This window comes from Centropristis striata, chromosome 13 (assembly GCF_030273125.1).
Source record: "Centropristis striata isolate RG_2023a ecotype Rhode Island chromosome 13, C.striata_1.0, whole genome shotgun sequence".
Taxonomy (NCBI): Eukaryota; Metazoa; Chordata; class Actinopteri; order Perciformes; family Serranidae; genus Centropristis; species Centropristis striata.
The window spans coordinates 21536834-21550644 of NC_081529.1; the positions used below are offsets into that span (position 1 = coordinate 21536834).

Sequence of the window (13811 nt, forward strand, 5' to 3'; positions counted from 1 at the left end):
GCTTCTCGCCGCCCGTTGCCTGCCGCCTGTCTCCTCCAGCAGCAACAACAATATTTTCATGTCATCACCAACAACAAAGAGCTGCGCGCTGCTGATTGGACGGCTCCGGAGCATGAGAGTACTACAGCGGCGCTGATTGGCTAAAGCGTTTAAACTTACTGAAGCGCTTGTTTTGTATCTCCCGGACACCACCGATGAGTGGAGTCAAGCCGAGTTACGGCCAATGATTACACCCCGCCCTCCGTGGTTATTCTGTCGGTTTGTCCACGTCTTTTAATTCGTGTACATAACAATCACGTCATGTGTTTGATCGGATATTTTTGGTAAATTCGAACAGCTGATTGGCTGCTTCGTTTGGCAGAAGCGTAAACTAAACACACACAAACACAATAAAAAATATATTATTTTTCATATGTTTATTTATTTTTTAAATATTGCTAAACATTTCATGTATATTATTTTTACATTTACTTATATTTTCATATATGTATATTATAGTTTTTCATATATATTATCTTTATTTTTAAATATTGGAAAACATATTTCACATATATATTCTATGTTATACTACTGCACTACACTGTTATTATTTTTTATATTTATTTTATGTATGTTATATTTTTTTACATAAATGTATTAATTTGTAGAGATTATTATACATTATACTATATTAGTATATATTAATCTTTATTACATTGCTATATTATATTACATTTAATATCAATACTGTTATACTGCTTTTTTAAAATATGTGTAATTATTATTAAATTACACCTTTATACTATACCGTTTATCTCATACTGTTCTGTATTTTAATATGGTTTTATGTTATACTGTCTCACTACATTATATATTATTATCATTTATAATATTTCTATTTCGCTATATTAATACAGTCTAATGCCAGGTATAATTACTTCATTATATTATATATTTTTCTGATGTTCTGTCTGTCTCTCTGCCGTGACTTTTCTTTAAAATTTGCAAATCAAGAACTAAAAACTACATACTAAAAAGATAAAGCCACTGATGAAGTTTCTGCTACAGCCGATCATTAAACGGGGTCTGGCGCCCTCTTCTGTCCAACAGCTTCCATTACCTCTGACACAAAGTCAAAGCACATTTATTATATTTTAAAAACGTATTATAATTCAAATAAAAATATGTTTATCCATACATTTTGTGGACATATATACAGGACCTTTTTAGATTTTATATATTATCTCTAATTCTCCAAAAACTCAAACTACAGCTAATTTTAAACTAATTTCAAACTGTTCTGTGATTTTTAATTTGTCACTTTGTCTTTAAAATACAAGAAAAAAGTTAAGATATATAATATAAGATATTATCAGTAAAATACACACAGTGCGCCTATAGCTGACAGCTCTGTTTCTATTCAGCTCTACATTATGAATACAAAGCATGCATTTTGTTTGCATTCAAATATTATGAGACTTTTAAAGAAAAAACTCTGAATTCAATTTTTTGTGGCTGTGTCCATTTTCCTACCATATGGCACAATATTTTCAATGATTGATTTTGAAGTAATCCTAAACTAAAACACATTTCGACTAATTCCAAAATTTCACATGTAATTCATTTACAGTAACTGCAAAGTAATCTGACCCAATGCTGCTATTTTTTTTGTTATCTTAACTTCATTTAATCATGAAGTCTCACTGAGATTATAATCTCTTTAACAAGAGAGACCTTAATAGTACTTAGGTACTTGAGTAAATGTATTTAGTTACTTTAGTTACAGTACTAATACAGTGTACTGCCATACTGTCTGCTCCCAGTTTGTGAGGCTGAAAGAAACCAGTCAACTGCTCTGTTTCACTCCTCGTCTCTGATCACATTCATGTGAAGTCAACGAGACAGAGATGAGACGTCCCACAGCCCGCAAACACCACATCATCCCAGCAGAGATCCAAGGTCAGAGCCGGAGCAGCCAACCACAGTGATCTCACAGGCTCACAGAGACCAGGGAGAGTCAGAGAGAGAGAGTCAGAGAGAGAGTCAGAGAGAGAGTCAGAGAGAGTCAAAGAGAAACTTTATCCTGAAGTCGACCTGAAGAACTTCAGGTGATGAAACACCTGGTTGTTGTTTATAAGAGTAATGACATTAAATCTCATTGGTTTCATGTCTTTTAGATCTATGTGTGTGTGTGTGTGTGTGTGTGTGTGTGTGTGTGTGGGTGTGGGTGTGTGTGTGTGTGTGTGTGTGTGTGTGACCCTGGGACAGCAGCTGAAGAACGTGAGGGACGAGGACGTCTTTTTTATTGCTTTACAGTCTCTTTGTGAGGCCTCAGGAAACCACTCAGCCACACTAACACAACGTCAGCAGCACACAGCTTTTTGTTTCTCCTTTCTCTCCCTCTGTCCCTGCAGACAAAAGTACATTCCTACACACACACACACACTCACACTCACAGGGTCCAACTTTTATTTTTGTTACTGATTAAATGTATTCAGAGATGAAGCCAGAAACTGTTTTTTTCTTCTGTTGTTGTAAGAATGCCGACAAACAAACAAGAAGTAAAAACACTGCTACATCTTAAAAGTACTCCAGTACAAGTAAAAGTACTGCATTTACTACCTTCAGTACAGAAGTATGCAGTAAAAGTACAGAAGTATTCTCGGCTTCAAGTAGTTAAAGAATCAGCAGGAAAAATCTGTGTTGTAGTACAGTAAAAGTACTATACATGTACTTATGTACTGTACACATCAACCTGAGTGGCCGGGCCCTCCAGACAGTCACAGCATCAACCTGAGGGGTCGGGCCCTCCAGAGGGTCACCTCATCAACCTGAGGGGCCGGGCCCTCCAGAGGGTCATCAACCTGAGGGGTCGGGCCCTACAGACAGTCACAGCATCAACCTGAGGGGCCGGGCCCTCCAGAGGGTCATCAACCTGAGGGGTCGGGCCCTACAGAGTGTCATCAATCTTAGGGGCCGGGCCCTCAGAGGGTCACCTCTTGTTCCTGATTCAGGATCTCTCTCTGATGTCAGGAGATTGATTCATCGTGTTCATAGAATCTTTCTGTCCATTGTAACTCTTTAAAGCATTAGAGAGATGCTGATGTCTGTGATGGTCTTGAATCAGTCTTGACTGATTTGACTAGGATTGGACCATGGCCCAACATAAAACATTAAAAACATCCAGAGTGCAAAACAAACACATGATAGAAGAACATTTATTTACAACTGAAACACTTAGACTAAAAAGCCAAGAGAGTAGAAAAAAACTAAAGCACAAATAGAATAAAACAGGTTTAAACTCACAAATTAAAGTTTGATTGAAGTATGAAGTTGCTATGAATATTCCCTTCTCTGAAACTTTTGCTCTCTTGAGTTTCAATATTCTCACAGTTCTGTGTTACACTTAATTTGCCATGTTTCAACACTTAAGTTTTAAAAAGTACCATAAAAATTGTACATAAGTAATTGTTTCTCCCTCTACATATGTTTATAAAAGAAGCTTCTGACTGTTTGTATTCAGCCTGTTCAAAGTTATGTTTCTCTTTAATATTCTTTAATAAATAAATTGTGTAATTTAACTGCAGTGGGTCCGCGGGCCTCATCTTGAGAACCTGCAACAGCAGCAGCCTAAGTTGACTTGAGAGTGATTAAAAATGAAGCGCTATGGAAACCAGCAGGCCAATGGAGGCCCGGGAAGCTGTTTACAAGGGGGGTGTACCGTTTCTATGGCTGCGGGACAAACCTCCTGCTCCAGGTATTAAACTGCCTCCCCGACGGATCCTACAGCCCGCTGAGTCCCGCAGCACAGACCCGCAGAGCAGCAGGAGCCGCGCCAAACTCTGCGCCAAACTGCATCCACAGGAATTCCTCTTTTTCTCTGTTTTCAACTCACAAAGCTGCAACAGGTGCACCAAGAGCAGGCCGAGGCTGAAGGTCTCACATTGGGATTTAAAAAGCTCTCCAGTCAACAAAACAGCACATAGAAGGTGAGAATTTAACTTTATTCTAAGGAAATTAATTAATCTCGTGAATATTTTACACCTGAAGCTCCACAAGGCCCCAGATAGCTTCTGAGCTATTTTTTTATAAGTTTATTAAATAATAAACAACATATTAAACTACACTTACAATATTTTTTTTATTAAATCGCATTAAAAATAATTAGCATTTTGGTGGATTTAATGGAAGTGAATTTGCTTTTTACGAGTAAATGTGCGTGTTTTTCTCCAAAGTGATACATTTAGTTTAACTCATAATTACACGATTTAATAGACTTTTTGAAAACGTTTTGTTTACCATGTAATAAATGAGTTTGAGTGTAAAAAAGCACGCAGATGCCATTAGTAAAGACTGCGCTCTTTCCTGCGCTGAGCGTCAAGTGCGCAGCAGTTTTTCAGGAAACTTCTGAGACATGAGACAGAGAAAGAGACCAGGAGTTTTTACATTTCCAGAATATTCTGCAGTCTGCCCATCACACAGACACTCAGGTGACAGATTCGCTACTGGCTGAGTTTCGATCTACAGCCGTGAAGGTTTCTCACTTTACGCACAGAGGCTCTGTTTTTAAATCGGCCCGTCATTGTTCGGCCCTTCAGCGCTTTGAACTTGTATATTTCGGTCCTGTCAGACAGCACAGGGGGAGGAGGAGAGGAGCTGGGTGTCACAGAGCCATGCTGTCTCTGAGCTGCGCGGACCCGTGGCCTGAAGGCTCCGTGGGGCTGGAGGAGGAGGTGGTGACGGCGGCGGCCCAGGCGGAGCAGCGGGACAGCAGCAGCATCAGCAGCTGCAGCTCCATCAGCCTGGACGACAGCCTGACAAGCCTGCAGTGGCTGCAGGAGTTCTCCATCCTCAGTGCCAACGTGCCGCAGCAGGCCCACCAGCAGCCGCACCTGTTCGGGCACCAGCCGCTGGGCTCCGACGCCCCGGCCTCCCCTCTGGCCGGGGACCCCGCCTCCATGGGCATGCCCCTGACTCCGGGGAAGCCCACGGCGGCAGCCTACAGCCGGATGCAGCCGCTGCCCGGCATCGTGGCTCACGGCCACTGCCCCGATGAGGTGGACTACAAGACCAACGCGCACATCAAGCCGCCCTACTCGTACGCCACGCTCATCTGCATGGCCATGCAGGCCAGCAAGAAGACCAAGATCACCCTGTCCTGCATCTACCAGTGGATCACTGACAACTTCTGCTACTACAGGCACGCGGACCCCACCTGGCAGGTACAGGAACACACACACACACACACACACACACACACACACACACACACACACACACACACACACTCCTAACCTAAACCTATAACCTTAAACCCAACTCTAAACAGGCCTTTGAAAAAGTGGGGGCCGGCCGAAATGTCCTTACTCTGTTGCTTAGAAACTTTATCCTCACTATGTAGGAAGCACATTAACACACACACATACACACACACACACACACACACACACACACACACACACACACACACACACACACACACAGTGAAAGAAAAAAAATTGGAGAACAAATTTTAAGAAAATTTACGTTTTGAGATGCAAAAGTTTTTAATTTCACAAACTTGTCATTATTTTGAGATAATAAGTCATTATTTAAAACATGTCTCATTAATTTGACATGTTTAGTCATTATTTTCAGAAAATTCCTGATTATTTTGATACAAAGTCATTATTTTTGACAAAAGTAAATATTTTAAGGTGCTATGTCATTACTTTGAGATACGAGGTGATTTTTTTGAGATGCTAAGTCAATATTCTGTGATATTAAGTCATTATTTTAAGATGAGTAAGTCATGAATTTGAACAACTGAGTGATTATTCCATACAATCTCCTCACATAGTTTAAAAGCTCATTCCCAGCTCGCTCTGCAGTGTTTGAACAGGAGTTCTGGGGTCAGATCACAGTTGGAAACATGAATTATTTCTATTTAAAGAAGAAAAATCCACCATAAACCTGCCACCTCATTCTGAGACTCAGCTGGTGGTAATTAATAACTCCTGAGGTAGATTAAACACTGAAGTCTTATTTTTATGATCGTGTTGGTTTTTCTGCTCCAGCAGAAACAAACAACGGAGGAGAAGGAGGGGGAGGAGGAGGAGGAGGAGGAGGCAGATTCCCTCCAAAGGCAGGAATTTTCAGGAAAAAGTTTCATTTAGTCGATAAATGATTGATGAAGCCGTTAGCTTTACTCCCTGTTTCAGTGTCTGGCTTGGACGTTTCAGAGCGTTTTGTTATTGTAAGGCCGTACATGGGGCAGATAATATTTAACAAAGGTCAGAGGTCACTGCTCCGTTCAGACTCCAGTAAGGAAGAAGAAGAGGCGGGGGGAACACCACACTTCCTGCTTCAGTAAAGGCTGAGAGATGCTTCAGATCTTGTGTTTATACTGTAAAATAAACCTACAGCTGGTTAGCTTAGCTTAGCATAAAGACTGGAAACAGAGGGAAACTGTTCGCGTGGCTCCATCAAAAGGTCTCCTAGCTCCTCTGAGGAATATTTTATATCTTGTTTGTTAAAAAGCAGAAAAACTGAAGAATAAACTGACATAAAGTGAGTTTTATGTGCCGGATTATTTCTTGGTGACTTCCTGCAGCTTAGTTGATATATTGAGAAGATTTCTTATTATTTTTTGAGATTTCTTGGTGAATGAAAAAGATCCTGTAAGTCTATATAATGACAAACTTTCTCAAAACAGTGACCTCATGTTGCAAAAAGTAATGAGAAACTTCATGAATATTTTGATGCTATTTAGAAGAACACATTGGCCTATATAGATTATGAGAAAATGTATGTTTTGAGAAAATATCTTATTAATATGAGTTGCAAAGTCATTATTTTGAGATATTTCTCATTATTTTGAGATGTCATTATTTTGGGGTATCATTTTGTAAACATCCTTCTGTTTTAGAGCTGAAGTGGGATTACTTTGCTGCTTGTCACCAGTTTTTGAAGCTGTTATTATGTTTTAATAGTTTTTTCACCTGAGCAAGACACATTTAGATTGTTAATATGTAATCAGTTTATTAAAATAACGGCTATTTGGGAGTTTTCACTGATGTTGTCACTCAACAGGTTGACATATAAAAGCTTGTGTTGACACTGTTTTTCTTGATGGTTTTTGAGGATAAAAACTTGAAAACAGGCTAGCAGTTTTCCCTCTGTTCCCAGTCTTTATGCTAAGCTAAAAGAACCTGCTGCTGGTGGACGCTACAAAGAAGTTGACTGAGATTATTATATATTATATTATCGACTAAGATTCATGTTGCTGAAAGTGTTTGAAACTTTATATCAGGGATTTTGTCCCAGACTTGTTACATTCCCTAAAGCCACTAAAGCATTTCTTTACCTCACATGTTGTCAGGGTTAACAGGATTAAATAAATTAAATAACTAATCTAGGTCACTTTACATGAACAGCAACTAACATAAACAACCTACCGTAATACTAATTATATGTGAGGAAATAATCCATATGCAATTCATTTAATTAATTATATTTCTTAAAATCAACCCAATTTTTGTTTGCCATGTTTCCTTTGTGTATTATTGTTATTCCGTCACCACATTAATGCATCATTCTAATGTATGTAAATAAAAACCTAATCTATTAAAATAACATAACTATGGAACAATTCCTCTTTTTTCAGAACTCCATCCGACACAACCTGTCGCTCAACAAGTGCTTCATCAAGGTGCCTCGGCAAAAGGACGAGCCGGGGAAGGGCGGCTTCTGGAAGATCGACCCGCAGTACGCTGAGCGCCTCCTGAGCGGCGCCTACAAGAAGAGGCGGATGCCCCCTGTCCAGATCAACCCGGCCCTGCAGAGCCGGCTCAGGGTCGGCCTGCAGCCCCAGACCAGAGGCCCCTGCAGCCCCTCAGGAGCTCAGAGCGGTCTGAGTGTCAGCCCCGAGTCCCAGCGGCTGCTCCAGGAGTTTGAAGAGGCTACTGGCGCCGACCAGAACTGGGACCCTCACCTGGCCGAGGGGACCATGCTGGGGTCCTGGCCGGTAGTCAGGGGCAGAGGGGGCCTCAAGAGGAAGCTGGGCTCCAGGAACGGCGGTGCCAAAGCCCCCCGACGATCCAGCTCCCCCCTGCTCTCGGCGGACGAACAGAAGGAGGTCGGACCGCTGAAGGGCGACTTCGACTGGGACGCCCTGCTGGACTCGGCCCTCAGTGGGGAGCTCAGCCTTGACGGGGGAGACCCTCTGAGCCCCATCATGAAGGAGGAGGACCTGACGGTGCGGGGGACCCACATCTCCCTGGTAGAAGCCCCCGCAGGGACCGCGGACCTCCACGTGTTGGTGGAGACCCAGAGGAACAATGACGTGTCAGACTTTGACGAGGAGACCTTCCTGGCCACTGCCTTCCTGGAGAGCCCCTGGCCGGAAGAGGAGGAGCAGGGCCGCAGCGACTTCCTCTGCAGCTCCTCCGTCAACCTGGACCAGCTGTTCGACCTTGGAGACTCGTTGGGCGGAGACCCGAGCGCCCGCATTGACACCCTCCTCTGAGGAATAGTTCACACTGAGGAATATCAGACTCCCTTTTTTTTAAAAACTCAACCAACTCTTGTTGTCCTTTTTCAAGATGTTTAAACTGTTATTAGAATTTAAATTTTCTTTCATGCAGGAAGTTAAATGTCAATGCCTCCTGAACAAAGATGCCACAGTGTGCAGCAGCAGTTCATCACCTGGGAAACAGAACTATAAACCCATGAAATGACTGAAGACAAACAAAACTAATGTTCAGAATTATGGCCTGCTCACACCAGAAAATAGCACGGTGAGTTTTATGCATCTTCACCAGATCTTTGTTGATAGAAACTCAGTGGCAAAGTGCACAACTATACAGAAACAAGAGCAGCTCCATCTACAAACAAGGTCGCTTATTGTTATGAAATATTAATTCAAGGTTTTATAACTATAAAACTTTTCAAAAGTCTACAAAAGTCATTGGTGGACAGTCAGTAGCTTATAAAAACAGTCAAATCACAAAGTTGTCTCAAGGTTCTTCTGGATTTGTCTGACACCTCCCTCATTCTCATTATGTTGAGAAACTTTCTTACCAATTGAAGATGCTCAGTCATTATTCTGCAATACAAAGTCAATATTACACAGATATTTAAAAGAAAAGGTCTTTTACCTTTTTCATTATTAAAAGAAACCCTGTACACACGAGCACTGTTGAAATGAAAAGATGTTAGCCATTCAGAAGCCTGAAATACCAGTTCGTTCACACAGTTGTCCAAACAACTAGAGTTTCTTCTGGGACTCGTCCAAAGCCCACATTGGATGTTGTAGCAGTGACCTCCGTAACGCCTTCTAGCATCACATTTATTTGTCAGAATCCCGTTAGCACACTAAAAAAAGAAAAGTTGGGTGAACTCAAAATTTCAAGGCAACAAACTTCGATAAAATTTTAAGTTGGACAATTAAACTAAATATTTTAAGTTTTGTTTTTGAGTTTGCTCAACTCTGAATTCTGATTTTGTCAACTCAACTGTAAGTTGTACTAACTTATAATTTACATTGTAATAACTTTTAATCCTTACTTCTGCTAACTTCTGCAATGTGCTGAATTGGCACGATTGTAACGCCGCTATTAAATGTCAGCTAATGTTTCGACCACAATTTTTAGTTTGCATTGATACGCTAATGGCTACTCTTGTAGCTGTAACAAGCAGTGCCGCTATCATCAGTTAGCCGCTAGCATCAGTTAGCCGCTAGCTTTCGCAAATGACCAAAAACCTGCTTGTGTTTAAATGTTGAAAATGTGTAGGTTGCCTTCTCCAACAAACGACGTACGATGCTACACAACACAACTCGTATCATTTTAATAAATTTAATTAAGGGTTGCTTACCTGTGTGGACTCAAGCTCGAGGCAGCACAGCCACAATGAGACTTCAAGTGCAGTGTCAACTCGGAAAGTTGGCTTTCCAGCATTTCACAACAAAGAAATAAGAGTTAGCAGAACTATTGCTCCTTGTTTTGAACCCCAACGTAAAGATATAAGTACTAACAACTCACCAACTTTTTTGTGCTAACTTACATTAATACCCTAAATGTCAATAATTTATATTTCCAAGTTTTACCAACTGTTTTAGGCCAAAAAATACAAGTTGGCTTTTTTTGCAGTGCAGTTGAGAAGAAGCTCAATTTGAGATAATGGCGCTGACATGACAAGGTCAAAACTCCTCTACACGTCAACCCTGAGTTGTTAAAAACCTCCACCAACGGTACATTTTCAGTGACCTGTGTTTATGAACAACGGGGAGATTTCAGGGTTTTTTAAACGAGCTGTGACAGAACGGAACAAGAAGCAGTCAGGAAAGATGATGGGAGATCAGAAAAGGAAATAAATGCTTAGAGAATATTGAGCTTGATGTTGAGGCTCTTGTGGAGAACCCTGGGCCACAAGACCTGAATCACCCTGGTACTCTCCTTGATGGTGCTGGAGTGGCGTCAAGTTTTTGGCGCCAAAGGCTTAGAGAAAGCTGCATTAAGAACAAAATACTTGTGAACCAGGCGTTTTTATTTGGCTTAATGCCTCTGCAAAACAATTTTTACTCAGTTTAATCCTGCACCATATTGGACTCTGGTATTCAGTTTGTTAAATGTGTCCATGCTTAGAGAGCCTGCTATTATTATTTCTGTATTAAATAGGCAGCAGTACGACTTCCTCCTGTCTGCTCACTGTGTGAAAACCACTTTAGACTCCGACAGTCTTCAAATAAAACTGAATATTGACTCACAGCTGATAAGCTACAACAGTTTATTTTGGCGGCCTTGTCTCCTCAAAAATCAGAATCAGGATTTATTGATCCTCTGAGATCAATTTGGTAAATTTGTATATTTGGTTTGCATAAACTAAAACAAACTATATTTTCAATTACATTTCATGGAAAAGGTATTTTCTCCCAGATTATGTTAGTTTTGCAAATACGCTTTTAATCAAAGTTCACTCGATAAAACGGCCATCAGTGTCAACGACAACTTACTTTGCATTTTGTATGTTAGTTAATTTATGTAACAAACAAACTTATTTGAACCCAAACCATGATCCCTTTTACTAAACTTAACCAAGTCCTTTTGTTTCAAGTCACAACGTTAACCATGTGTTTCAAGCTTCTTCCATAATCCACTTTAAAAAATCAATTAATTTGTTATGATTCTGGACTCTCTCCTCTCTGTGAGAAAGGAGACTGTTGGTCAGTGATGCAGATTTGTGTGTAAAATTCACTAAAAGTGGCACAAAACACTCTCTGTTGTTTACATCTTGTTATATTTGTACCTGAATATGTGTTTAAGAGGAGGGAATCAGCGAGTGGTGTCAGCAGGCTGGGGGTGATTTATTATAATGTGTAAATACTGTGACAGCAGCACCATGATGATGAATTATTACATATTTGCCAAATAATGTTTGGTGTAGAAGTGATTTGACTGTGTTAGTTTTTCTGTGCGTGGGGTTTTTGGTACTAACTTCTCTCTGTATGCATTTGTCATGAATAATTAGGAAACTAGATGAATAATTATGAAGCAGGATAAGTTTCTTTTTGTCCAAGAGACGTTATGATTGTAGATTGTTTCTTTGATCCTGTGGCTGCAGTCGAGGACTCATCTGAGCTTCAAGTTAAAACGGCCCAAGGCAAAATTCTCCAACAAAGAACTATTAAAAAAGCTGACTTTCTGAAAGGCCACGGTGCCTGTAAATGAATAGCTGACCTTCTACGTGCCAAGAGCAACACTTGGGACTCGACAGGGTGGCAGAGTTTTTATTACAAAGAGGAAATGTCTTGTTTTTTCTTTCCTTTCTTCATCTCATGCAGCTTGGATGTTGGATAACTGAACCAAATCTCTCCATGTCAATTCAAGTTTTCCTCTAAAATGTGTGAAAGTGCAATCAATGTACAGTGTTATCTGCAGTTTACTGTAGAGACAGCAGGTCCTCTCTCTGTGTGTTAGGAGGCCTCTTTTCTCCATCAGATAACATTTCTGAAGCGTCTTACCTCACCATCGGTTCTGTAAAGTCGTAGACACTGTACGCATTCTTTTACTTTCTTGTTTCTATTTTTATTTCTCACATTTTCTTTGACAATAAAAAAACTAGTTACTGCATCTTGCTTGTCTAAATTATATGTTTTACTTGTTTTTGTTCATGTTAGTGGGTCTGCCTTTATTCGTGTTCCCCAGAAGATAAATTGTAATAACTTCAGAGATCCTATAGCTTTATCCTCCCAAATATCACATCTGTGGTTCCCAGAGGATGAATCAGACATTGGTTGATCCTCTGACTTTTTCTCTTGCACCACCATAGGGTTGTCATTTATGGTTCAGAATAAATATATTTGTTGGATGGATTGCCAGAAAATCATGTCCCCCAGAGGAGGAATCCTACAGATTTTGGTGATCATCTTTCTTTTTATGTAGTTTTACTTTTTTACTGAAATATCTCAACTATTGGATGAATATATATGTATTGAGTATTCCCCAGAGGATAAATGGTTAGCTTTTCCTCTATCATACACTTTTTAGAGGCATTCGTGGTTCCTAGAGGTTGAACCAAACTGACTTTAGTGATCCTTTAATCTAGCACCACCATGAGGTTAACATCTGTAGTTCAAAATGAATTATTTTGACACCATTGAATAGACTATGGTGATCCTCTGGATTTTTCTGTAGCGCCATCATCAGGTCAAGGGGTTTATTTATTCAGCCAAATATCACAACCTCTGCTTTATAAATTGGTATACATTTTTTAGAGACATTTGTGGTTCCCAGAGGATGAATCCTACAGACTCTGGTGATCCACAGACTTTTCCTCTAGCGCAACCATGGGGTTGCCATTTGTGGTTTATCGTGAAATATTTTGACACCAATTGAATGGACTAAAGTGACATTTGGTTCAGAAATGCATGTTCCCCAGAGGATGAATCCTACTGACTTGTGATCATCTTTCTTTTTTTGTAGTGCCATCATGAGATAAACATTTTCGTTTTTTACTGAAATATCTTAACCATCACCTAAATATATATATATTGAATAAGGATAAACTGTTAGCTTTTCTTCTAGCATACATTTTAGAGACATTCGTGGTTCCTAGAGGATGAACCAAACTGACTTTGATGATCCTTATTTTTAGCACTATGAGGTTAACATTTGTGGTTCAAAATGATTTATTTTGACATTATTTGAATGGAAATGGTACAGGGATTTATATTCCTCAGAGGATAATTGCTACTGGCAATCGTGTTACTTTTCATCTAATGCCATCGTGAGATCAAGATTTTAGTTTTTTATTGAAATATCTCCAAAGAACTATTGGATGGATTGCAGGGACTTTTTTTACATTTGTGTTCCCCAGAGGATGAACTATAATAACTTTGGTGAGCCTCTAGCTTTTACTGTGAGCTAGCATCAGTTCAAATTTGTATTTGTTCAGCAAAATATCACAACATCTGCTTAATAGATTGGTATACTTTTTATTTTATTTTTAGAGACATTCATGGTTCCCAGAGGATAAATTCTACTGACTGGTAATCATCTTTCTTTTTATGTAGTGACATAGTCTTTTACTGAAATCTATTAACTATTGGATGAATATTATTATTATTTTTAAAACGTTCATGATCCCCAGAGGATAAACTGTCATGACTATAATAAAAGAAAGAGACATGATTTCCAGAGGATGAATTACTGAGCTAAGTTATCTTACTTTATTTCTAGTGCCATGAATAACATTTTTAATTGGGATTTGTTTAACTATGGATGAGATTGGAGAGATATTCATGTTCTCCAGAGGATAACTTGTAATGACTCAGGCTAACATTTGTGGTTCAG

At 39.7% G+C, this 13811-nt stretch overlaps 1 protein-coding gene across 1 annotated transcript; it reads left to right on the plus strand.

Annotated features, from left to right (window-relative positions):
• Window positions 1-4652: 4652 nt before the first annotated feature.
• On the plus strand, window positions 4653-12082 carry foxj1a (forkhead box J1a). Its single transcript, XM_059347212.1, has 2 exons — window positions 4653-5201; window positions 7625-12082. Exons 1-2 carry the CDS (start codon window positions 4653-4655, stop codon window positions 8483-8485), a joined length of 1410 nt encoding a protein of 469 aa, XP_059203195.1. The 3' UTR covers window positions 8486-12082.
• The last annotated feature ends 1729 nt before the right edge of the window (window positions 12083-13811 follow it).